The following is a 27,812-nucleotide window of genomic DNA, read 5'->3' on the forward strand; positions in this document are numbered from 1 at the left end:
GCTCCATCACACATTTTCCATCGGATTTTCCGACACACAAAGTTTGAGAGCTTGCTATAAAATTTTCCGACAACAAAATCCGTTGTCGGAATTTCCGATCATGTGTACACAAATTCAACGCACAACGTGCCACGCATGCTCAGAATAAATAAAGAGATGAAAGCTATTGGCTACTGCCCCATTTATAGTCCCGACGTACGTGTTTTGCGTCACCGCGTTCAGAATGATCGGATTTTCCGACAACTTTGTGTGACTGTGTGTATGCAAGACAAGTTTGAGCTAACATCCGTCGGAAAAAACTCCCTGCTACCTTCTCCAAAAATGTATCCCATTGGGAAACCCATTGGGAAACCCTCATGAAAATCTTTCATAAATGGAACTATACGCCTGATAAACTTGCCCGTATTTTTTTATCCCAATCATCAAACTGTTGGAGGAATTGTGATACTACTACTTCATATTTGGTGGGATTGTTCCAACATAGCCTCTTTCTGGAAGGACGTTTCCACCTTAATCGCTGACATCATCCACACTCCACAAAAACTGACTCCATAAATGGCTCTCTTTGATCTAGATCTCTCCATCTGGCCTGTGGCACTCCTTCCCACTATAACACATATCCTGATACCAGCACGTATAACCCTAGCACGTGAATGGAAGGATCCACATCCTTTATCTTTTTCTTCCCTCATTTCTACCTCATTTCTACCTTTAATGACCATTGCCACATGGAATTTTTCTTTGCCAAAGCTCATTTGCAAAGTGACACATTTCTCAAACACTGGTCTCCCTGGCTAGCCAATCCTAGGAGTATTAAACTACAATAACTCTACACTATATCCTATGTACTGGACCCACTCACAACAACACCCTCTCTACCCTATAAGCACAAGACCAAATAGAGCCAAAAGCAAACGTCTTCAATCTTTCAGTTTTCCTTATATTGTATATTTTTTTATTTTTTGCATCACCTTAACACACCCCACGGGGGCCTGGTGTTGAGGTAACATAACAACTTAATTATGTACACCCTATCACAAATTACATATTCATGTTGCAACTTGTTAGATGTCAATTTACTGTCATATGTTGTAATTCAATGTGTTTCCAATGCATTTACCTTCTTTGTATTTGCTTTTATTACATCACTAAAATCTTTAAACTAAAAAAAGAAAAAAAAAGTAGACTGACTCACTGAAAACAAAACTCCCCTTGTGTGGCTTAAACCTCAACAGCTGTCAAAGGTAATATACAGTGGTTGTCACACTTTCTTTTCATATTACAGGACTAAAGATTATTTTAAAAACATTTAGAATAAGTTTTAAAAAATGATATGTTGCATTCCCTTTTCAAATCCACAGGTGGGCCTTAGACTTCTTTTCACATCTTTATCTTTATTGACCCCTGTTGGGAAAAAATGTGAAATATTCTCACAGAACTGAATTACTGAAGTTCTAATGAGAGTCATTCTGCCTAAATAAAAAGGAGGTTTTGCTATTTGTTTAGTTAACTCATAGAGTTCCTGGAATCATTTGTAATGTATTAAATGTTTATGTTTAAAAAAAAAAAAAAAAGATTTATACATATCCTAAAAACATATCGATAAATAAAAAAAAAACAACCAAGATAAAACCCTAACTCAAACAGCAGTCAGGAGCACCTTGTGACTGAAGCCAGCATCAGCATAGGCCTGAACATCCACCTGGCAGGCTTGCAAATGTGTGAACAGAAGTTGCAACTCAGCAATTTTGTGAAACAGATGCATGGTGCTAAAGAAAAGCCTGAGACACCCACGGAGATGGGCAGGAACAATTTGCCTAATCCACCTGACACTGGTGAAACAGGAAGCAAGAAATCACCTGAGAGAACCCTCAGAAAAATAAGAGGTAATCTGATTGCTGAAAGGAAGCCATAGCCAAGAGGTAAACTCTTATAGCATGTACCGCATCCAAACATTAGAGAGAAAACTCCTTTAGGTGTTTCAGAGCAGGATGGATAAAATGAGTGATAAAGCCCTGGCTTAGGTGAAAAGAAGAGACCACCAAGGGAAAAAGGAAGCCAGAGGCCCTGAAAAAACATTATCCCTAAGCCACCTCAGGAGTGGTTCCCTACATTGAAAGACTACTATGATATTCTCCAAACAGAGCTAAGTGGAACAAGGAAAACAACCTCATTGGCAGGGACTGCTCACATGCTGGCTTCTCAGACCAGTATGTAAACCACAGAATTCTTTGCATCCAGATGGACAGGTGCAAATGAGGCCTGAAAAAAAAGAAGAAAAGCACAGGGGGTGCCAATGACCCATGGCAAAGCCAAAGTTTATGGCTGTGTGAGGGCATCATAGGCTACTGAATAATGGCATGTTGATGGGATAATACAACAAGGGTCTACTCATGGATCCACCCTAGGGCAAGAGGTTAATAGATTGCCCATGCCAAAATCTCCATAGCATGCTTTTTAACAGTACAAAAGTGAGTCCTTACCAACAGTGGGTACTTGCAGATTCTCAGCAGAACCTGTCAGTGATAGGTTAGCATAGGCCGCCATACAAGCAGAACAGCGAGGCATTGCCATCAAAGCCTACTCACAAACCCAATACATTGCAGGAGGAGTTAATGTCCCTCTGTGGCAAAGTCACCTTTGTGCGTCTTTACTAACAAAGTATACTCATGGACCCACTGTGGAGCAGGAGGGGTTAACTGCCATCCATGACTAAGTCACCATGGGCCTCTGTACAAAAAGAATATGAGTGAGTCATTACCAACAAAGGATACTCAGAGTCAGTGTGAAGTAGAAGGGGTTAATGGTCACCTGGGACAAAGTTTCCATACTCCACTGTAAAAGCAGTATACAATTGAGACACTACAAACAAAGGATACTCCCATACCCTTTGCAGAGCATGAGTAGTAGTAGCAAGATGTAAGGGACAACCCCCATCCTGCATTCACCCTCTCTTCAGATGGGCATACTCCTAGGGGGTTTTCAGGGACTACGTCACACCTGAGCAGATCACCACTGCCCTGGCCCCATATAGCCCCCCGTGGATTGCAGAATGTATGCCCGTAACCAGGTTACCATAGGCCTGGTGGAATAAAACAGCACACAGTTAGAGGTTACTTGCAGACCCACTAAAGAGCAGAAGGAGTCAATGATCCTGTGGCATCTGGTCACTACAGGGTACCTGTAGCAAGGTAGGGGCAGGGTCTAGTGGTGCATAGCCATAAGCAGTACCCATAAACCCCAGAGGGGAGCTCATAACAGTCATGTTGGGAGGCAAAGGATAAAGCCAGTCATACATTGCAGTTGCAGCCCCTGGACCTCTGTAGAATCCAGAGATCACTGTGTCCAGAGCAGGACGGAAGAGATGTAGTCAATTTCACATCATAATGAAAAAGAAAAGCCCATACACGGAGCTTGGAAGACTAATATTGCACCACAGTGGCTCCTAGTGGTGGCCAAAGAGAATTGCAGGGACATGTTACCTCAGAAAACAAATTGCACCAAATTCAAACTGAGGATGCACTTTAAAGTGTTGCAGCCTGTGCACGTGTCAGTATTCCCCAAGTGCTTTAAGCAAAAAAACACTAGATCCAGGGAAGGGCTAGAAGCCCAAACTCACAGCAAGAAAGTAGACTTCATCCACTAGCAGGGTGTAAGGGACATCCCCCATCCTAACTTTACCCTTTTCACATGGGCATACCACCAAGGGGGTTTTTAGGGTCACACCTGTTCAGATCGCCACTGCCCTGGCCCAGTACAGCCCTCCACGCTCTATGTACCAAGAGGGAGCGCCAAATGTAGCATCTAGTGCCCAAAGTGACATTACAGGTCAGCCCCGATGGGGTCAGGGTATGGTCTCAGTGGCATGCCTATGGTACTGATCTGGAACCTGTGACATTCATCTGATTGGGTGGTGTACAGCTGGTACAATGGAAAGGCCATAAAACTTCTAGAATAAAATAATCTCCCTCAGACAAGAGAGACATCCATCACCTAAAGACACTAGCAAAAACCCAGGATTGCTGGGAATGGGAGGGGTTACATATGAGGACCTTACAGCTTTAAATTGCCAGTGTCCAAACACCTGAAAGTAGAGGCATAACCCACAAAGAAACAAAGAGACAAAGAAAGTTAGCTAAACATCATATAAAACTTCCCTGTTCAAATGAATTGAATCATTTTGGTGTACTGCTATTGTATGTATGCATAATATGTATTGGTGTTTTTATCAAGTAGTCCTTGAAGCTGCATAAAAATTGACCCTCTCCCTCCCTTGCCATTTTTGGACAATAGCTTGCCTATTAGCCCTTAAATAAATCACAAAAATTGATTTGCAAGATTTGCCCCCCCCCCCCAAGACATTTTAACCGCTTAGTGACCACCCACCATAGATTTACTGCGGTAGGGCCGCTGCTCTGTGCCAGATCATGGTACCTGGTACGTAATCTGACACTTCTGGATCTGAGGCGCATGTGCCACCTTTGATCCTCTCCCGCTGTGATTGGACACAGCGTGAACCAATCAGCGGGTCCGGTGGACACAATGTCCACCATACGCGATATCCACCGGAACTCACCGACTGTTCAGGAGAAAGGCAGAATGACGGTCTGCCTATGTAAACAAGGCAGATCGCCGTTCTGTGGAGGGGGAATTTGCTGATCCTGTGTCCCTGCTAAGCAGGAAGTCAAAGCATGTCCCCCTAGTTAGAAAACACACCCAGGGAACACATTTAACCCTTTGATCACCTCTGATGTTAATCCCTTCCCTGCCAGTGTCATTAGTACAGTAACAGTGCATTATTTTTTAGCACTGATCACTGTATTAGTGTCACTGGTGCCCAAAAAGTGTTAAAAGTGTCAGTTAGGTGTCTGACTTGTCTGCCAAAATATCACAGTCTCACTATAAGTCGCTGATCACCGCCATTACTAGTAAAAAAAAAAATATATACCATTTGTAGATGCTGTAACTTTTGCGCAAACCAATTAATATACATGTATTGGGATTTTTTTTACCAAAAATATGTAGCAGAATACATATTGGCCTAAATTGATAAAGAAATTAGATTTTCTTTCATTATTTTATTGGGTGTGCTTTATAGAAGTAAAAAATATTGTTTTGTCTTTTTCAAAACTGTCAGTCTTTTTTTGTATATAGCGCAAAAAATAAAAATTGCAGAAGTGATCAAATACCACCAAAAAAAAAAAGCTTTTTTCGTGGAAAAAAAGGATATCAATTTTATTTGGGTACAGCGTTGCACGTCCGTGCAATTGTCTGTTAAAGTAACTAAAGTAAAGTGCAGTATAGCAAAAAATGGCCTGGTCATGAAGGCGGGTAAACCTTCCGGAGCGGAAGTGGTTAATGCAATCTACATCAAAGATAGCTACTTAAAACTCAGTAGGCCTGGGGGGCGTGTCCAGATGTGCAACTGGAAAGACGTGTATGAGCTCGGCTCCTCATACCCCACACTAATCCTGTGCCATCCGCTGCTTTCTTCTACCTTTTGCAGCCAAAAAATATACAATCTTGATCCCGGACCCCTGCTAATCTGCTCCTGGTGCCTATTTGGAACTCTACCAGCCTGATTCCCTTCCATATTGAGGCCTCCTCTGGATCACCAAGGCCCTCCGCCATCTTGGGGCCTATAGGTTGCTGGCGATCTCTGCGAACTAGACTCACGATCCGGAGAGTGGACGGACTGTCTGTCCATACCGGACAGCCGATCCACCTCCGGGGAACATTCGACCCGTCGGCTCGGGGAGGACATGGAGGTGCCTCTGACAGACAGCCTAGGCCTATTGCGGCCTACCAGGCTGCCACGGCCTGCGGACTTGGCTGCGGACGCCCCCCCCCTGGGAGTAGTTCATACTGCCCGGTCCTTTACTATTGTTTGTCTCGGAGGAGAGCTAGGGCCTAGAGGCAGCTGTACTCACCCACTCAGCGGCCCGTCTCTTAGGATAGACCGCGGCTTCAGCCTACCCCTGGAAGCCGGGGGCCATCTTGGGACTCCAACATACACCCTGCAGCTATCCTCTCCACTCCTTCAGCTGCACAGACTCTCATAAGGCATCTACACTTACAGTGACTGTCTCCCTCCTCTCTTACTGATGGTGAGGGGAGGTGGAGATGTAAATTGTTGGATCTGTTAATTTCAATGAGGCACAACTTTACTTACAAGATGGATGCTGTCTAAATAAATCCAGGGTCCCTGTCTGCTCACCAAGACCTCCGTGAAAATAACTTAGCTATCTACAGTGTTGGAGGTAAGCTTGACTTTTCGATCACTAAATTCTCTACATACCTCATGGGCAAAGTTGGCCAACAACAACGATACTATAAACCACAGATTGGGTCACGGGAGGAACCAAACATGGAACGTTACGTTACTAGACCGCAACCTCCTACCTCTAATTCCCCCGCAAACCCTTTTGCTCTACTTGATGCTACCAATCCCCCTATACCTAGCTCTCAGAATCAAACTCCTAACTCTCCACCTCCAACTACGACTCTTACCCCTGACATTCTGGACACCAAACTGCAACTTTTACTTCAACAAATTACGTCCAATGTCTCGGCGGAGGTCAGCAAACTGGCTGCTGAATTGAGAGGGGAAATAACCCAAATTGGAGATCGCACAGACACTCTGTACAAGCAATCGAGGAGGAAAATCGTACCTTACGCCTCTCAGTTTCTCAACTGCAATTACAACAAGAGGACCTAGAGAACAGGGAAAGAAGTCAAAATCTATGCTTCAGAGGTATTCCGGAGACGGTAGGTGACTCTGAGCTCCGGGCTTATCTTCTTGGCCTCTTTAACAATTTGGCCCCCTCAGTTGTAGACATAGACTGGCGTTTGGACAGGGCCCATCGGTCCCTGGGCCCAAGGCCTCCGGCGAAGCTAGACCCAGAAACGTTGTGGTGAGGTTTCATTACTTCGAAAGTAAAGAAGTACTAACATTGGCAACACGCAATAAATCCCAAATTATGTATAGGGGTGCTAAATTGCAGATCTTCAGCGACCTTTCTCCCATCACCCTCACTAAACGGAGGAATCTACATCCACGTACTTTACATCTGCAACAACACAAGATCCCATACTACTGGGGATTTCCTTTCCGTTTACCTGTATCTAAAGATGGAGCCAATATTCTTTATGTGAACTGCAAGAAGCTGAGGCCTTCCTAAAAAATCTGGGCCTCCCCCCTCTTCCGGAAGACGACTTGATCCCTTCTGCCACACAAGTCCGTTTACCTCCAACCATACCCACTTGTATCTGGACCCCTGTCAGGGGCAAATCCAAGAAACATCTCTCCACCCCTCAACACCTGCGATCTTCTAAACAACCTCCTTGAACATCTTCCTGAGCGTTCCTTTTTGGTTCTATTCCTCATAACCCTTTGCATTTCCGTTTCCTCACATTTTTGGTTGAAACCATGTTGCGGTTTTGGTAACTTGAGTTTCGAATCTACCCTGCTCCCTCTCCGGGGTAGAATTTTTTCACATCCCATGAGACGTTTTTACTAGGGGTTTTGATTCTCTGAGTTACAAATTTACCTATTTTTACTTGTTAACTTTGTTTCTCCCTAAGGTGTACAGGTTTTTGTTTTTCTCAATGTCTTTTTGTTTCTTTTTTTTTTTTCTCTTTTCTCTTCCATCAAGCGCATAAGGTGAGCAGCAGGCCCTTTCCATCTCCTCAACCAGAGTCACCAGATGGAAGTTAGTTCACGTCCCTACCAGGCCCTGGTCTTTGCCCAGGGTTTCCTGAGAGACTGTTCTCTCTCAGGCTTACAGAATTTTGAACTCTTTTCTTTTTTTTCTTTTGATTTTTCTTTTTTGGTTTTATTTTTTATTTTTCTTACTCATGTTTACAGATTTGTTCCACAGAGTGAGACTTCATTGTCATTGTTATCTCAATTTACAACGGTATCAACTGGGGGTTTGTCAACTAGTAGTCAGAGGTGAAAAAATGCTGGTTGTTAACAATACCCTTAAACTTCATTATTTATACCTTCATAATATTAACACTTCAATGCCAATGCTATCTGATATCTCTACACTAGCATATCTGAATAGATTACAAACATGGCCTTGAAAATTATGTCCTATAATGTGAAGGGCTTGTGTTCCATTAATAAGCACTGGATGGCCCTGAAGGATTTTATGGCATCGGGCGCAGACATGGTAATGATCCAGGAGACCCACTTTCGGGCAAGCGGATCATTAAAATTTGCTCTAAGTTTTTCCCCACCTCCTTTCTTGCCTCTGATTCCAGGGGCAAAGCGGGGGTGGCAATCTTGATCAGAAAATTGTGCCCTATTAAGGTTAGGAAGTCTCACGTGGATCCTCATGGGAGATTTCTTATCCTAGAGTGTGAGTATATGTCCACCTCTTTTACACTGGTGAATTTATACACTCCTAATACGGGCCAGATTGACTTCCTCAACAAACTTTTTGATACTCCCCAATATCGCTCACAACCTTTTATGATCGTTGGTGGGGACTTCAATCTGGTCATGTCATCCTCCAGGGATAGACGAACCCTTTTTAATACTGTCCCATCTAAAAAAATCTTGTCCCAAGCCAACGCCTTTCGTAAATGTATTAGGTCAAACTGGCTCTTCGACTCATGGAGGATAAAACATCCCTCTGCTAAACAATTTACGTTCTATTTGCCAGCCCATAAAATGTTCTTCCACCTTGATTTTTTTTTTTGTTTCAGCTCCACTCATTCCCTATGTGGTTGAATCGGATATTTCTCCCATTACATGGTCGGACCATGCGCCCATTATGTTAGACCTTATGCTTTCTCAGATTTATACCAAATCCTGTCATTGGCGTCTTAACAAACACCTTTTACAGTCTGACGTATCCCACGCCATCCTAGCAAATGGCGTGAAAGAGTACTTTCTGCAGGATCTGTATCTCAGATTTCTACACTGTGGGAGGCACACAAGGCTGTTTTCCGAGGTGCATGTATAGCTGAAAGCTCCCGGCTGAAAAGGGATAGAAATAGCCTTATCCAGTCTTTGACGTCTGCTCTGGTAATTGCTGAGCAGAGGCTTTTGGGTGGTCCTACAGTGATGAAATTACGCAAAGTCATCCATCTCAGAGAACAAATTAAATCAACAAAACTTGACAAAACAGCCAGGTCCATACTGTGGACGAAACAAAAATTTTATGAATATTCCAATAAACCTCACAGAATGTTAGTTAATAAGCTATGCCCACGACCGTTCAAATCATTCCCTGATTTTCTTCAACAGTCAGATGGATCTAGAACATACTGCCCCCATGAGATGTCCAAAATCTTTGGCAAATTTTACAGCAATTTGTATAATTGCTTGACCTCGGAGAATCATTTTACCTTTACCCAGGAAAAATTTGAGTCCTTTTTCTCCAATTTAAAGTTACCGAAACTATCTACAACAGATTTAGAGAGTTTGAATATGGCGGTATCAGCTGAGGAACTCTTAGCTATAATCAAAAACCTCCCATTACACAAATCCCCCGGATCTTTTTTTGACATTTTATCTCCCCACATGCTGGCTTTATGTGATTCCCTCCTTAAAGGTACCCCTCCGCACTCACATTTCTCCCATTCATTCATTTTGGTTATCCCAAAGCCTGGAAAGGATCCCTCTGTCCCTGATAACTACAGACCCATAGCTCTTCTAAATTGGGACTACAAAATATTTACTAAAATCCTTGCTTCCCGACTATCCGGACTCATACCCACACTGATCCACAGGGACCAGGTGAGTTTTGTGCTTGGTAGACATGCTGGAGACCACCCGGCGTACAATAGATCTAATAGATCTTTTAGATAGAACTTCTTGTTCTGAGAATTCTGAGTTTAGACGCACAGAAGGCTTTTGACAGGCTAAGTTGGCCCTACAAGTTTGCCACTTTAAAAATATTTGGTTTTAATGGCCCTTTTTTAAAAGCCTTAGAGGCCCTATACTCAACTGTCACAGCACAGGTGCAAATGTCGTCCTTCCTGTCTCCTGGGTTCCCCATGACAAATGGGACTCGGCAGGGTTGTCCTCTTTCGCCATTGCTTTTTATCTTATGTCTGGAACCCCTAGCCGAGTCTATCCGTATTCACCCAGATATTCGTGGGGTGGTGATGAGACAAGGGGAATATAAATTATCATTATTTGCAGATGACATTTTGCTTACTATCATTAACCCGTTGATATCTATCCCCTCGCTACATAAACTGCTGACTTTTTTTTAGTGCTATCTCCGGATATAAAGTCAACACCTCCAAAACTGAAGCCCTTCCTATACATATTCCATCGTCCTTATTATCCCAACTCAAGGAATCATACCCTTATAAATGGTGTAATGCCTCTCTTAAATACTTAGGTGTTCTACTAACCCCTTCCTATGCATCTCTTTATAACACTAACTTTCCTCCTCTGATATTGGATATTAATAAATCTCTGTCGAACTGGACCAAATACCTCCTGTCTCTCTTAGGCGGGATAAATGTTTTAAAAAGGTCTATCCTACCAAGACTGCTCTATCACTTTGAAACTCTCCCAGTAGCCGTACCCGCCTCACAACTAAAAGCACTCCACAGGAATTTTCTAAAATTTATATGGAATGGTAGAGCCCATCGCATAGCGAGCTCTGTGATGTTTTCCCTTAGGTCCAGGGGAGGTTTGGGAGCTCCGGACATTACTAAGTACTACTATGCCACACATTTAAGGGCCATTACGTCTTGGACTTCCTTACACGCACCGAACCAATGGGCCGCCATTGAAAAAGGGGTACTCTACCCGGTTCACCCATGCTCCCTAATTTGGGGTGCCCCCCCTCTCTAGACCCCATATATAAACATTAGTGCACTGGCCCAATGGCATTAACTTTAACCATTTGGCGTCATTGCCTCAAGCGCAACCCCCTTGTGTCCCCCTGCTCTCCTCTTGTGAATGTACTATTCAACCCGCTCATTCCAGACAGTATGTCCCAAGGCAGGATTTTTCCATGGATTAACGTCCACCTCTTTCAGCTCCGGAACCTGGTACATCCCATAACGAGGAGATTTCATACTTTTGACACTTTAGGTGAAAAATTTGACCATTTTTACCTACAGGTTAGACACTTCTTCCACTCTAAATCGCCAACCCTGACCCTAGATAAGCCTACTACCTTTGAATACCTATGTGCACAGGGCCCACATCAACTACATTTAATTGCATGTATTTACCGTATCCTCCATGAGTCGATTCCTATCACGGAAACCTTACACCATTATATGAGCAGGTGGTCCCACTTAGTGGGCCGTCCTGTCACAATACAGATGTGGGACAGGATGTGGTCCTCTACTTTTAGATCCTCTAAAGAGGGAGACATCCATTAAAATTCTCATGTTCTGGTATAAAACTCCTGACGTAATTCATAAATATAAACTCTCTATTCCGCCACATTGCTGGAAGTGTGGGACTGACATAGGCTCTTTATTTCATATCTTCTGGCAATGCTCCCTGATTCAATCCTTTTGGCGTGATGTACATTTACTTATACAAAAGGTGGTCGGGGTGTCCTTTCCGATGGATCCCTTGAATTATCTGCTAGGTTTACCTTCTTTGGGTGTATCTAAAAAGACAAATAGACTAATATCCTATATTTTACTAGCTGCCAAGAGGCTTATCCCACTGTCCTGGTTATCCAATGCGCCTCCTTCATGGTCCGGATTTCTCCCTCTGGTGGGTGAGATTCGGACGATGGAGTTTTTGACGGCCTCAGTACATGACTGCATCTCCCAATTTAATAAAATATGGGAACCGTGGGATCTTTCAGAATTTGGGAACCACCAAACGCGCACTAACTCCCTAATTGCTGCTATCGTGGAATTATTTACCTATTATATGTCTCTAATAAATCTTGAGGTTCTAGATTTTTATCCACAATACGTTTACTGTGTACACCAAAGGGAAATGATGCAATTCACACGTGTGCCTAGTATCTGTGAACACTTTTCTTTTCCTTTTTACTTATAAATTTTACCTTCTATTTTGTTTTTCTTTTCTATTATGACTGTTTATGATACACTTTCATTGATAGTATATTGTACATTTTGTTACAATTTTGTACTTGTTCTTTGATATCCAAATAAAAATACAATTTAATAAAAAAATCCAGTAGGCCCAGGATTTGTAAGAATAAAAAGGGGAGCTTTAATCTGGTTCTTGCAGAATCTCTATGCATGCACTAGATGCAGTTCCTCTTCTGGGTTAGCTCACACTCAGCTTCGCTTCCTGAGAACACAGCACATTATGGACATACCCCCTGACAAAGCCTAAGTGACACACCTCATCTGCATTAAGACTCTTACCCTTGTGCCCCTACAGTTGATGGGCAGAGTTCACATATGGACATCAAATGGATAGCAATCATATATCTCCCCATTGGATACCACATTCCTTTTATTTTGCTATTACAGGTAATTTAAAAAAAAAACTTTCAAACAAAAGAAAACTCATTTTCAATTAAACATAGAATAACTCAAAACGCATACTCTCAGAAAATGCACTACAGTTTCATTTTTATTCAAACAAAAAGATAAGGTCAGGCACTATTCAACTAAATAATCCTTAACTTATATGTGCTAAGTGATTTACACCTTAAAGATTAGAATCAACAATACTGTGCAATAGCTTGGATCATTAAAAAAAAAAAAAAAAACCTATAGAGATTAAATCAACAAATTCATACAATTCATATATTAATGTCCCATTCGGGATATAGAGGTCGGATCGCTGTTAACATTCCCATGGACTGCAGGTGACGTCACATCCATTCGAACAGTGGAACGCACGCCGGAATTTGATGAGGCAGACAGCGCCTTTGTCTGCACCTTTCAGCGGCAGCGTTGTGATTGTTTATATAGACACACACATATATTCTGGTCAAGTTGGTGCTGGTCTGGGCACCCTGACATGTAAGCGCATTAAATTGGGGGATTGGTTTTAAACTAAATTGTAATAAAACTGTGTTGCACAATCATTCTGTTATTTTCTTTCTGTGAGATGGAGAGAAGCTAATCTGGAACTCCATGCTGTCATTTATTGCCATTATAACATATGCATTGTGATCCAGTGGGCCTTAGGGCTCTGGTGAGTGCGCATTTGTATCATTGGTGGTGGAGCACATTTACCCTGAAATTGGGTTTAACATTTCTGCACTAAAGACACACGGTGGATGAGAGGCGTTTAATAGAGCACAAGATAAAGATTTGGATGTGATCTGGATGTGATCATAGTTCAACAAGGACTTTATATTTGCACATCTTTTTGATAGCACAAAGTGATTTTGTGTGCACAAATTTATCACGAATGGGATATAAATATATATATAATATATATTAATATGTGAAGTGTGTGAATTTGTTGATTTAATCCCTATGGGTTTTTGTTGTGTTCTTTGGAATAATCCAAGTTATTGCACAGTATTGTTGATTCTAATGTTAAAGGTGTAAATCACTTAGCACATATAAGTTAAGGATTATTTTGTTGAATAGCGCCTGATTTTATCTTTTTGGTTTAATTTATTAGTGTGGTTCACACCTAAAGGGGCAGCTGCCTTTTATATTGAAAAAAAAGTTTCATTTTTATAAGAAACAGAACAAAGTTTTCTGAAATAACATTAATATGCCTACATAAAGAACATCAGAGTAAGTATTTTTATAATGCATACAGTATATATATTACTAAACTGCAGTGTATTACAGAGCCGTTGTTGAATGATTTAGAAAGGCTTGCAAATAGTGAATTAAATAGTGGTGTCTTGTGCCATGTTAGCAATCGATAAATGCAAAAAGTTTGGATTTTAAGTGATACCCTTTATTGGTGAACTTAAGTTCGCAAGCATCAGAGTGTTCTTTAGATCTCTTCTTCTGACATTAGTAAAAACTGGATTATAGGGTTAGGGCTATAGTTAGGGCTATAAAAATGGAAAACAATGCAGGTATACTGTATAAATGTTTGGTATTCTTGTAATCAGTACCGTCAGGAGAATATGTTCAGAGTTGTGTACAGCAAATGACTGTTTGTAAAACCTTGTAGGAGAAAATTTAATTAAATAATTAAAGACTGACATATTTTTTAGAGTATTCTATGAAAAGAAAATCACATCTCTCACTCCTTAGAAAAAAAAAAAAAAGTATAACCATGAAAAATCAAAATAGTATAAGGTTGTTAGCAGTTAAATCTGCACCTTGCAATAATAGAAATTTGACACTGATTGCAAAGAAAACACTTTTATTCAGCTTTTAAAGCTGAATTCCAGAAATATGTAAAAAATTCAGGCACTAACTATGAGTTACATCGTGAGTTAAGGAGGTGCATGACATTAAGAACTTATCTCTAATATTTACATCTGACAAGTTTATGGCTCTGCCGGAGCATACACTGACACTTGGGGCTGTCAGAGGACAGAGGTACACAGAGCAGCTATGCCTGACCCCTCCGTTCTGTTGCCCATTCAGAGAAGCCATTGTATTTTGTGATGGAGTTTGCATAATACAAAGGATTTTTATGATTGGGCAGGATGAGGGGAGGGGTATAAGCTGCACAGATTCTAACGTTGAAGTTGCTTAGACTTGGAGCATCAGTGTTGGGCTCCCAGAAGTACAGCAATAGCCGTCTTCTGGGCGTGCAAAAAAAAACTGTTAGATGTAAATAATAGAGCCCAGGAGAGGTCATGCAGCTCATTGGACTTAACTCATAGTGTGTCTTCATTTTTTACAGGAGGTGGTAAATTCCTGGAATTCAGTTTTAAAGTGAATCTGTCATAAGACAAGTATGGAGGCTACCCATTGCTACCCTCTCCTCTGAAACTTTTAGCCTCTGGCTGTCATTCTGGCTTCATCTGGCACAAATATAGAGACAACAAATTTTGAAAGTTTACTGACTACACATTTTTCTTATGAACAAAGCACTTTTTGTCCAGTCTTTTTCCATAACTGTCATTAAATGGGAAGCCATATATGTTGGGGTATGTTATGTAGTACGTCCAGTGACACCATTATACAGTGCCTTGAAAAAGTATTCATACCCCTTGAAATTTTCCGCATTTTGTCATGTTACAACCAAAAACGTAAATGTATTTTATTGGGATTTTATGTGATAGACCAACACAAAGTGGCACATAATTGTGAAGTGTAAGGACAATTTTAAATGGTTTTCAAAATGTTTTACAAACAAATATCTGAAAAGTGAGGCATGTATCTGTGTTCAGCCCCCTCTACTCTGATACACCTAACTAAAATCTAGTGGAACCAATTGCCTTCAGAAGTCACCTAATTAGTAAATAGTCCACCTGTGTGTAATTTAATGTCTGTATAAATACAGCTGTTCTGTGAAGCCCTCAGAGGTTTGTAAGAGAACCTCAGTGAACAAACAGCATAATGAAGGCCAAGGAACACACCAGACAGGTCAGGAATAAAGTTGTGGAAAAGTTTAAAGCAGGGTTAAGTTATAAAAAAAATCCCAGGCTTTGAACATCTCTCAAAGCATTGTTCAATCCATCATATGAAAAATGAAAAGAGTATGGGACAACTGCAAACCAACCAAGACATGGTCGTCCACCTAAACTGACAGGCCAGACAAGGAGAGCATTAATCAGAGAAGCACCCATGGTAACTAGACAAACTGCAGAGGTCCACAGCTCAGGTGGGAGAACTATTAGTCGTGCGCTCCACAAATCTGGCGTTTATAGAAGAGTGGCAACAAGAAAGCCATTGTTGAAAGGAAACCATAGGAAGTCCAGTTTTCAGCTTGCCAGAAGCCATGTGGGGGACATAGCAAAAATGTGGAAGAAGGCGCTCTGGTCAGATGAGACCAAAATTGAACTTTTGGCCTTAAAGCAAAACACTATGTGTGGCAGAAAACTAAAGCCTCGTACACACGATCGGACTTTAAACAAACTTTTCCGTGGATTGCCTGTCCAAAGGGCGTTGGCCGTGAACTTGTATTGCATACACACGGCAGGACTTTTTAGGCAACAAACACGAACGTAGTGACGTTTCAACGTACTGACGACACTTCAAAAGAGGACGTTCAATTCTCTGACGCCACCCTTTGGTCAACATCTTTATTGTTGTCTGATCTTTTGCATTGGTTCTGAGCATGCGTGTTTATACTTTGTACTAAAGTCCGATGGTTTTGTGTACAAGCGATCGGACTTGCCGACCTAGGACTTTTGTTGCCGTCAAGTTTGTCTGTTCGCACAGCCAACATTTGTCCAATGAAAACCGAAAAAGTTTGTCCGATAGATCGTACACACGGTTGGATGTAGTCTTAAAACAGCTAATTTGCATGTTTGTTGTCAAAAAGTCAGTTTGTGTGTATGGGCCTTAACACTGCACATCACCCTGAACACACCCTCCCCACCGTGAAATATGGTTTGTGTTGGTCTATCACATAAAATCCCAATAAAATACATTTATGTTTTTGGTTGTAACATGACAAAATGTGGAAAATTTCAAAGGGTATGAATATTTTTTTTAAGGCACTGTATATGTAGCTGAAAACGCTGAAACCAGTGTATGATTTAGCCACACGTTTCCCAGGACCACACACCAATGTAGTGAATTACAAAACAAATGATCACAAAATGACTTCAGCTGGCTCTCCACCCATCAGGAAAGCCCCTCTAACATATTTCACCCGTGCAGGGCTTAATCATGGCGATCGTGAACAGACTGACCTGGGGAGGATTGTACTAGGGGACAGACTGGCCTGGGGGGATTGTATTAGGGGACAGGCTGACCTGGGGTGATTGTCCTGGGGGACAGACTGACCAGGTAGGGGATTGTACTGGGGAACAGACAATGTCTCCATAGGAGGGATCCCTCCATCAACCTAATTTGCTAAAAAATCTAACCATCTGTGGCCAGCTTAACAGAGTCCTGCACTGTAGTGTACATTACAAACTCCTGCATGATATATCCTATATTGTACATTACAGACTGCTGCACTATATACACCGCATTGTACATTACAGATTCTTGCACTATATACTGTACACTATATTGTACATGATACAGTATATGCCTACACTATATTGTACATTATATACAGGTACTTCTAACCAAAGTGTTCATTGCCTCAATAGTTGCTGGATGCTTACCAGTCCCTGACTTTTTTCATGAAGTTTTTCTTTAAGGTAGGATCAGACAAAGTGTTAGCTCTCTGTCTATTTTAAGTGTACACAAATCATATGTAATGGAAGAGTTTCATTCTTTAAAAAATGTCTATGAGACTCTTACTTGTGGCACAGCACTCTAAGCAAATTTTATAAGAACAAGAAAGCTTTTGTTTTATTTAGCCATGCCCCTGTAAGCCCCTCCCACTATTAATACAATTTGGCCAAACCCACAGTTCGCTGTGGAGTGCTCTGCACACCGCATTGCTACTCTGCTTGAGATGTCCATTCTTCACTACAGCGCATTATGCCTGAGGCATTTTTTTGCTTTGTCAAGCGATGGGGCCCAACTTATGATTTTGTACACAGGCCCACTAAATTTATAAAACATCCTTGCATGAGGCTTAATAATAAAAAAAAGAAAATGATGTAAATGTTTTGTGTTCCTCCCCATACCAATTGGTGCTCCATGATAGAATTTGAGATGGATCTTAAGTAGATAACAATTAAGTAGAAAATGTAAGATTTGCCTATACACTATTATTAGAGAATAAGGATGACAGAAACCTTTCTTCAAATGGTTCTTACATGAATCATTTAGCTTTGAAGTGTAAAGCTAGTTTTAGATAGTCGGAAGAAGGCCTGTCTCTATGTGATAGGCAGGTCTAGGAGGAAAAGGAAGGGGAATTACTTCAACAAACATTATAAACCAAAATAAAAACCAGTCAAAGATTAAAACCCTTCCCCACTCTACATTTAAAAGTCTCCATTGAACACTCTCCTTTCTCGATGATCATTGGCACTGGGACATTAAGTGGGGAAATCTCCCAAGTAGGGGAAGAAAATGTAGTAAAAATTTGTCAGAGTTGCTGAATTTTCTCAACTCTACTAAAAGCTATCTTTGCATCTTCTTAAACTCACCCCATTATGTGAATACTGAAGCATGAAGAATGAGCATTTTAAGGTGAGCTGTGCTTTCGTTAAATAAAGAAATTGTAGCTGGCAGCCAGGTCCAGATTTGTCTGTATTAACATTAAAGTATTGTATATAGTGTATCTCCAAAGCTTTAGATATTAGAAACAAAAAACAGGGAAACTATGAATGTTCTGTTTAGTATAGTAGTTGCAGTACACTGAAGCATACACACTAAATATAAAAAGTTTAGATTGCCACTAATCAGTGTAACTTACCAGAAACTATGGTGTAGACAATTGTTCTAGGACGACCTTTGTCTTGATCAATAGCCGTTAACATCCGTACCGTTGTTCCCTTTCAAAGAAAAAAATTCAGTATTGATTAAGCTCTCAGAAACAATTTCCAAAAACTAATTACAGGGGCACTACAATAACATTCGCACATGGACATTTCATGCATTTTTATATTCAAAAGCATAAAACCGTCCACTTTCATTAGTCATCAAGATCCATAAAGTCAATGTTTAAAAAAAACAATAAAACAAACATTTTAAAAAGTTTAATGATGCATACTGTGCCTTGATCACTAACTGCAATTGCCATGCACAAGAGACTTCAATTTCAGATTACCAAAAAACAAATGTAAGAAGGTGAAACCTTAGCAATCATGATTTTTTTTATTCGTTTGGTGAATCAAGTCTTAAAGTACACTGATCAGTAAAACAAGAATTTTAAACCAACTGTAGAGCTGAAAATCTACCCATTCCCAAACCAGTCAAGACCCACTGCAGTGTTTTCTAAGAATTAGGCAAATAGGGTTCTCTCTTTTGTTTTGGCACTGATCTGCTAAGACCTACTGCAACCTCTTCCTAGATTTGGATGGAGAATATATTTTACTTTTCCTTTGACATGTGTCAGTGATTTCTGCATGGCAGAATGCATGTCATTTGTCAAGGGAGATAATTAGAAAAGGTGATGAGGGCTCATAATTTAGGACTTGTGGCTTTTACAAAAAGTCACAATTTGCATATCAGTAACCATGTTGCTTAGTCTGCTTAACTTGCATGGTTTGGGTAAAAAAAAGGCGCGTGAGACAGCTGATAGAGCAGATTATTGTGGTACCCCTATGTCTGCATGCTTGTTCAATAGAAAGGTTTACTTTAATCAGTCTTTCCCTAAAGCTTACAGTATAAAAAAAGCAACTAGAATTAAACAACTTGCATTTTGAAAGTGATTGCTGTGCAGATATTTCCCTTCCGATGGAGATTTATTGAACAACGAAAAGCCTCCAACAATACATTTTGATTATTAATGAAATGCTTTATAAGCATTTGATTAGCATATGACTAGCCTTCTCATTGACTTCCATTTTGCTACAATCACGTCTCTACAGACCAGGAAATTCTGCTTCTCTAGGCCCTCAGCCCAGCAGCTGCTGAGGCCCAGACTACAGCTCTTGCATCACACTAGTTTTCTCCCAGGGGCAACAGCCCCAGGAGAATAGGAAGCCTCTCTGAAGAGGGAAGAACACTTTGCCCAGGCCTCCCAAATATTGATCTCCTCCTCCAGCTACCTTCTGGGTGCCCTTCCCGGGGATTGGTCGAGGTCTGAAAAATATTCATAAATCAGTGGCTGACTTTCCTCTTCTATTTTCTGGAAACCTCTTCCAGTAAAAGACAGCATCAATTAACCACTGACCTTAGGAAATCTTTGGAAAACCTGACCAGACCTGGAAACAGATCACCACTCCACTGAATACAGAGAATCCAAAAAACTAACTTTTGGCAGGGCACTACACATATTTTAAGTGAGGACAGTACCCATGGAAGATCTGTTAATTAAGCCATGATAGCCATGTCATAAAAAGCATAAGTGATTGTCAACTTAAAGGATAAGTTCACCTTTTGTAACATGTTACATGTTACACCTATATTCAAGGTGTAACATGTTTTTAACAGACTGGCCCCCACACCCCCCCGATCCCCACTGTGACAGCTAGCGGGGTTCTTCTTCCTCACTGCCAGCTGTAACAATAATAATTTAAAAAAATGATTGACAGGGCTACGTGAATTGAAAATGACAAGGTTTGGCAGCCTTTGTGGTTGTCAGCTTGTACTTTTAAACAAACTACTACGGCGCTATGGAGCGATGTTTTAGTTCATTCATGCTTCCAGTCTTGTATCTGCTTGGCCATACGGGATAGACGGGGAAGAAGATAAACAAGAGACCTGCTGGAGACCTGCATGGCACCAGCGATCTACTGATCGCTGGTGCAAAGCTTTACAGGCTCAAAAAAAAATAAAATAAATGCATATTTTTTTACCTGCAAAAAAAAGGGCATGTATTATTTTTTTCCAAAAGGTGAACTTATCCTTTAAAATCAGTTAGTTTTTCCAATAGGCGATAAACCCATGTTCTCTCCTCTTTGAACCAGTGGAAAAAAATGAAAGGACTGAAAGGCTGAATAGTAAAGTTTAGGATTCAAGTAAACCAGTTTTTCCCAGTCAAGAGCAATCATTAAAGCCAATTGAGAGAACGTATTTTGGATTCCCAGATAAAAGAAATCAGGATACTATTCAGGTTCTTAAAATTCTGCAAAGGCAAGTCAATTTGGGATTGTAATAGAATGTATTACATTTTTGGGAGCCAAATCATATTCACTAGGTCTTTTCTGCATATTACACTAAGGGATAACTTGTCCCTAGAATGAATTGTTTTTATTTATATATTAAAGATGTGGATTCAAGCCGACAGGAATAAAATTAAATAAAAAATTAAATGCCTTAATATTTGATAATATTGAAATTAATTTTAAAGAAAATATACACTGTTTCTTTAGTTTCTTTAGTTACTCTAAAGTAGGTATGGGAGATTTGTTTGTGTTAACTTTATAACTGTATAACTCAACTGATTTATAACATTTGAGGAAGCAAAAAGGTAGAGTCAGGGTCAGATCAGTTAATCAAAGTACTTTGTTCACTTGTAAATTGTAAGCTTAGAGATGTGTTCCCTAGCAGCTTTGCTGCATTTTCTTTTACTTTTATACCTTTGTTCATCATCTGGCAGTCATTCTGTGGGGGATGCTTCAGAGTCATGTGTCAGGGGTGAATACAAGGAGTCCTGTCTGTCTTGACTGCTGGTTAAGCCTTCGTGTGCTTGTCATCAGTGGGTTCTTCCACAACAGTTTCATCACTGTTGTGGAAGAATTCTTTTATAGTCCTCCCTCCTGGGGGAGGGTGTCTTTTTACCTCCTCCTCACTGGGGAGAGGGTGGCCTAAAGCTAGGGTCCAAGTTTAAAAGGCAATGCTTCTCTCTTTGTGAAAGGATGTATGTGTGGTTTTTGAGGTCCTGAGGCTGCAGCCTGGGCATAGAGGACTTTGCCCATCTTTTTAAGGCGTTTTGGGGCCAAAAAATTATATGAAACTACAGTCATCACTGGAAAAGAGCAACACCCAAACCTATTGTTTTGTGGGGCTATGTCCATCATAAGCATTTCTGACAGATGCTTCTGGATGTTGTGACCCACCCAGTGAAAAATAGCTTAAGGAGCTGCATGAGCCCCATGTGAGTTTTTGTAATTCCACCTCCTTTATACTCCTCTCCTACTTACCAACTTAAAGTAAAACACTGGAAACCCCATTCAAGTTTGGACCTGTGTTTTTTTATAGGTGCAAGAGTATGTAAGTAATACAGCCTTGTGACAAAGTGTACTTAAGCGGGGGTCCCACTTATAAGCTAAAGACCTTCTAGGTGGAGGCACTAAAAACTTAGGCAATACAGAATGCTAAGTGTTAAGCCCCCAATTAGCAATTAGCAGAGGCTCAAGATCCCATTGCCTAGATGCTGCTGCAGCATTGTGTAGGGTATTCTTGTTTAACCAGCGTGCCGTGGCACCCTGGGGTGCCTTCTAAGTCCTTTAGGGTTGCTCTGGCTAAAATGCCTAACATTGCCTCAAACTGCCCAAAAATTGTTCGCAAGCATGGAAGTGGATCCAGCCTGCCTTTTTGTTACACAAAGTCACAGGTTTTTATTATGCAGTATTACTACCAGTCTCTGATATTCTAACAGCCCATCATCAGTTGATAAGGAGCACATCAGGTGCTCCTTGTTTGGCCCTCCCCTGCCCCTCTCCATCAGCAATGGGGTCATGTTAGTTAGTTATGTGAGGGAGAGAAACTGAAGGAGAAGAGAACACTTGTCAGTACAAATGCCCACATTGGATCTTATCTAGACATATCTTATCTGTATATATGTTTAATATGCAAGGCTGTTGACCTGCCAAGTATGAACTTAGAGCAATCTGTATTAATTAGACAGGTGACAACTTGATTTAATTAACTGGCAAGGAGCTTTGTGAGAATCTAGATATATTTGAAGAGAAATATTTCTGGAATACTTTCTGAGCTTATGCATAAGTATAATTACTGCATCAATGGCTGAATGGGGCAAATGTTGTTGCTTAAAGGTGTGCTAATCAGCAAATTAAATCCGGTTGCCAGGATAGTAACAAGAGTAAAGTGATTAATTCACAAAGTTGTTCTGTGGGTAAGGGAAATTACAGCATAATCTTATAAGTAATAAGGTAGGAAATTGTTCAGTGTAGGGAGGAAGATGACCTTTAAATGAAACCTTTCCTATGAGAAATACATTAGCAGCTATTGTTTACCTTTATGAAAATGCTAGTTTGGCTGTTTCCATCATCGTTATTTTTTGATTCATTGTTTGTAAGCAAGCATGCAGATTAGAAAGTGGTAGTTAGAGTTACTTATCTACATTCATGTTGTGGTCCAGTGTCTCAGAAGGCACCTGAGCTTCAAACCTAGCACAGGTATATTTTGGCACACAAAAGCTTAGCCAACGGTGCAGAAGATCCTGATGAATATGAAGTAACTTTACAAACAAGTGGTTAGGCTTACATTTGTAAGAATTTGTGTTAGGTTATAAAATAAAAACTATGTAAAGGTTATTTATTTTATTTGGTTGGAAAAAGGAAAGGTTTTGTACCACTGCCTTAGAATTAAATTCACAGAGCTATGGGATAGGCATCCAGGGTGCACTGCAATGCAAATGCCAACTACAGTTTCTGTAGTCAAGTTCTGATTCAACTCCTTTTCTCCCCCCATGTTACCAAATGCAATGGGTATCCTTAATTGTCTACAACAGGTTGGAGGGTTAACCATCAAAGCTGTAGTCACTATTCTTATAATAGAATGCTATGGGTTTTGGGGATCCAGGAATAATCCTAGAATGCAGGGCGGCAGCTTGAGTCACCTGCATTATGGACATATAGTCAATTTAAAAAGGTATAAAGAGCCAACAGGTTCATTTTTAGGAGTATGCAACAAGTTCCCTAATATCTACTGTACTACAAATTTTTCTATTTATGATCAATAAAAAGTATTCTGATATTCAACTATGTTTTACTATAAAAAGTACTATTTTTAATGTAAAATCTGTATGTAATAAAATGATAGATAATCCCTGTTAGTTGCATAGCTTATTTATTTGTGAAGTTGATCTACTGACCTACAAGCCTCAGCCATGTCTTTTTTTTTATAAGCATTTTATTGAAATGAGCTATCAGGTACATATAGGTTCCATAAATAATTGTATACCATTCCAGAAATCAATGTTCCTACAGATAAAAAAAAAAATGCTTGCACATGATTGGATGAGGAAGTCAGCAGAACTTCATCTTTTTCACTAAGCTAAGCAAAAATTCTCTTGCAAAGTAACAATTATCTTACAAAGTGACCAGCCCCAACATTTTTTTGAGACTATTAATATTCCTTATTTCTGTAAATTGATAAAATATCTCTTCACTGAGAAATTACTGCACAATGCACATATATTCCCTTTTATACTGCTGTTTGAGGGACACAGATAATATGCTTAATTACCAAGTAGTTACACTTTTTCTATTCAATACTTTCAAATACCACATAATGTTGATTATTGACAATCATAGTCTCATCATTGGAGGAGAGCACACAGTTCCCAACATAACTAGAGAACTGACCATGGTGTGTTCTCCTGCTTAGTGTGATCAGTTTTTAATAATCAAAGGGGCTGTCAGGAATGCCAGAATTTCACACAAAGGAAGCAATACAAAGAGAACAGAACTCTTTCTAATACGTAATAAGTACATGGTACAGCAGGCACATATTAGGAATATGAAATGTTGGGGTAACAAACGTTTTAATAGAGATTTTGTCCTGCTGTCCAACATATCTGAGACACTTCTCTTCATGTTCCACATAGGTAACCTGCATAATATTTCAAAGAGTGCTACATGTATATTAATTTTATTTTTTTTAGTATAACACTGAAGCCCTTTACAATGAATACAGAGGCATTCACATAAATTCCGGCCCTGTTGAAGCTTACAGTCAAAGTACCTCCCATAATTATACAGCCTCACACGTTTGGCAATTTTGGTAGAAGTTGATTAACTTGTCAGTATGCTTTTGGGATATGGGAGGATTCCAAAGTACTGGAACAAAAACATGTAAATTCCATGCAGAAAAGTCCCTTGATAGGATTAAACTCTATACTATTTAGGTGCTATTTAAGAGTAAATTTGTCTTAGGCTTCTACATTCTCCAAAATTGTTTTTTGCACGAAAATAGATTTAAAAAAGGGCAAAATCTCATGAGTCCTATTTTCAATTACAGAGTTGCAGAATAGCATTAGTACACCCAAAAACTCCATGGTGAGTAAAAGAAAATGTTAATTAACGCACTGTTCAAGCCACTTATTTTTGCAGGTTTGCAGAGAGCCATTAATTGTGCATTTTTGTTTGTGCCAGTAAAGAAAATGTCATGTTTGGAATTTGCATGCTAAATCATCAGAAAGGCATGAAGGACAATCAGACTCAGTCATTCTGATACAGAGATGCACTTTATCACCTCCTCAGTGAAAGTTCACTTTAACCCAATGCTTTAGAAACAACAGGTTCAAAAACCATTTACGCTAACTCCAAGCAGTAAAAGCCTTTTTAATGCACCTATATATTAGCTAACAAAACCATTACCTGGTTTATAAAAGCAAGTGGTGTAAGCACCGCATAATGACTTGGTCATAGTGTTTTATAATCCCCTGTACATCAAAACTCAGGGAGAGGGAGGAGCAGCACTAGAAGTCAAACAGGTGCGTTGCTGTGCATTTTGCTGACTAGAAAGATGCTAACATGAGCAGAGGGATGTACCCATCTGTCTGCCGTTCTTACTTCACTGTCAAGTCACAAGGAGGTGGCCTAACTGCGTAACTGAAGGAAAGTCACCAAACTGGTATATTTCTGTTTGTAAATCTCATGATAAAATGTACAGAAATACAAATCCTTTGACACGTAAATTAGCTATCATGCATGCATTTTATCAGTGTTTTTAATAGTATGCCTGGAGTAACTAATAGATATTTAACCTGTGTCCTAATATTTTGCAGCTGCCTGGACACATATGCTACATTAGTAAATCACAGGGAAAAAAACTGGTATGGGCTACCATTTTGCCTGTAACTAAGGCTTTTATAACATTTATGTTTCAATAATTTTTACTCAAGTTTTTCACAGAACAGAATAAAGACTTTGACATTGACTCTGATACATAGCTCACATATTCTGAAGAACATACAGTACAAGAATAAAAAATCAAAATTTATAAAAGTACACTGGGAGGAACATGTTACCACACTCCACGTGGCGATAGGCCATGCTCCCTAAGGCGGACTGCAAATCCTAAACATCCCAATATGTCCTATTTCATGGTATCAACTCAATTAAATGGGTCTCAGAGTACACCCCCCACGCCAAGGGACGTGCGCCCCCCCCCCCCCCCCCCCAAGTAGCGGGAGACACTCCATCCCCAAAAGCATGAAAGAATGCAGTCCAGGACCCACAATACCAAAATCCAATAAGAAGAGAAAAACGTAAAAATAAAAAGGGGGGAGAGGGAAAACAAAAAGAGAAAAGTAAACCAATAAGAACGGTAGAGGAAAAGAGAACGAGGGGAAAGAGGGGAGAAGGGAAAGGACTCCCGCGCACTGATCCATGTTGACCAGGAGGAAACCTAGCCAGCGACAGTCTGGGGATCATTAGTTAGATATCCAATCCATGGACCCCATACCTTTTCAAACATCGGCAATTTATCCTGTAAGATTGCCGTCAGCCTTTCATTTAACATAAGCCAAGAAAGTTTATGTTTGAGTTGGTCAAATGGTATAGCTGTCGACTTCCAATTCCTGGCTATTGTAATTTTAGTGGAAACAAATACGAATGTGAAGCGCCGTCTGAGTTTTGGAGGCTTCTTCTACCTTACAACCCAGTAACGCGTGTTTTGGGGACTTAGGTTAATTTGGGTGAGAGTATAAATGAAATTGTAAATGTAAACCCTGATCCAGAACCTCCATAGTCTATGTGGTAGACTGTCCCTTCCTGACCACAGCCCCGAAAACACTTAGAGGAAGCCCCCGGAACAAAGTGGCCAGTCTAGCCGATACCAAATACCACCTCAGTAATACCTTATAATTTGCATCTACAATAGAAGTGTTGCCAAGTGACCTTGATGCTGCTAGCACTATCGAGTAGCAGGCCTTTATAACATTTATACTTCAAAATCACTGACAGAAGTTTGGTTGTGGAAGGGAAGAATCAAGGCATTTACTTCACAAGTAAAGGAAGCTGCTGCATTCAAAAGGCCAGGGTTTATAATTGTGCCTGAGATTGAAAGTTAGACTAGAATGCATGTTATAAAGAACATCCCAAGCCATGAAAATTAGTTTAGATAAAGTTTTTTTTTTTTTTTTTAAATGATAAAAATGTCCTTTAGTAATTAACAGCCAACATATTTCTGGATGTTACTCAGGCATTCCCCTTTATCTGGGCTTTGATATATTGTGCAGAAGGAGTTTGCTTAGATAGTTCCTTTATCCTGGGAATTTACCTAAATGCATTAAAAGTAGAAAGGATAAGGTCCCAAAATGAAACAGGTCAGCAGAGGTTGACCACTGGATCTGATTGCAGCCTAGCACAGTGCAAGAATTTCTGGAAAACTCAACGAGCATTGTGTGCGGCCGCACACACTCTCCACATGTGCTGAAATAGGTTGCTTGATCCTAGGATGGATATTCAGCAACCTTATCAATGTGAGTATATGCTTACTACACTTTTTGCCATACTTTTGACATATGTACTGTACATCTGAATTCTACCCTTAGAAAGATCTCTTGTGTTTTTTGATTCCTCTTGTTCTCCTTGTCTTTGCTCATCTGGAGCACTACTGACTCATCCAAATGCAGTATGGGTTTAATCAGGTCACTTGCATTGGTTGGAATGAAAGAAAATACTTTCAGCTGTCATTCTGCTCTAATATGATATACAGCTCTAATTAGAGCAAAGGGTACAGAGGCAGTCTTTAATAGGGATGAGCTTCGAGTTCGAGTCGAACTCATGTTCGACTCGAACATTGGCTGTTCGCAAGTTCGCCGAACAGCGAACAATTTGGGGTGTTCGCGGCAAATTCGAATGCCGCGGAACACCCTTTAAAAGTCTATGGGAGAAATCAAAAGTGCTAATTTTAAAGGCTTATATGCAAGTTATTGTCATAAAAAGTGTTTGGGGACCTGGGTCCTGCCCCAGGGGACATGGATCAATGCAAAAAAAAGTTTTAAAAACGGACGTTTTTTCAGGAGCAGTGATTTTATTAATGCTTAAAGTCAAACAATAAAAGTGTAATATCCCTTTAAATTTCGT

At 40.3% G+C, this 27,812-nt stretch overlaps 1 protein-coding gene across 1 annotated transcript in view; it reads right to left on the bottom strand.

Annotated features, from left to right (window-relative positions):
• CDH23 (cadherin related 23) overlaps nucleotides 1–27,812 on the bottom strand; it is a 1,935,615-nt gene that overhangs the window by 1,177,126 nt on the left and 730,677 nt on the right. The window contains exon 9 of the mRNA XM_073596703.1: nucleotides 18,341–18,419. Within this exon, the coding sequence (XP_073452804.1) occupies nucleotides 18,341–18,419 (79 nt within the window). The remainder of the gene's footprint in view (nucleotides 1–18,340; nucleotides 18,420–27,812) is intronic.

The sequence above is a fragment of the Aquarana catesbeiana genome, linkage group LG08 (genome assembly GCF_042186555.1).
Source record: "Aquarana catesbeiana isolate 2022-GZ linkage group LG08, ASM4218655v1, whole genome shotgun sequence".
Taxonomy (NCBI): Eukaryota; Metazoa; Chordata; class Amphibia; order Anura; family Ranidae; genus Aquarana; species Aquarana catesbeiana.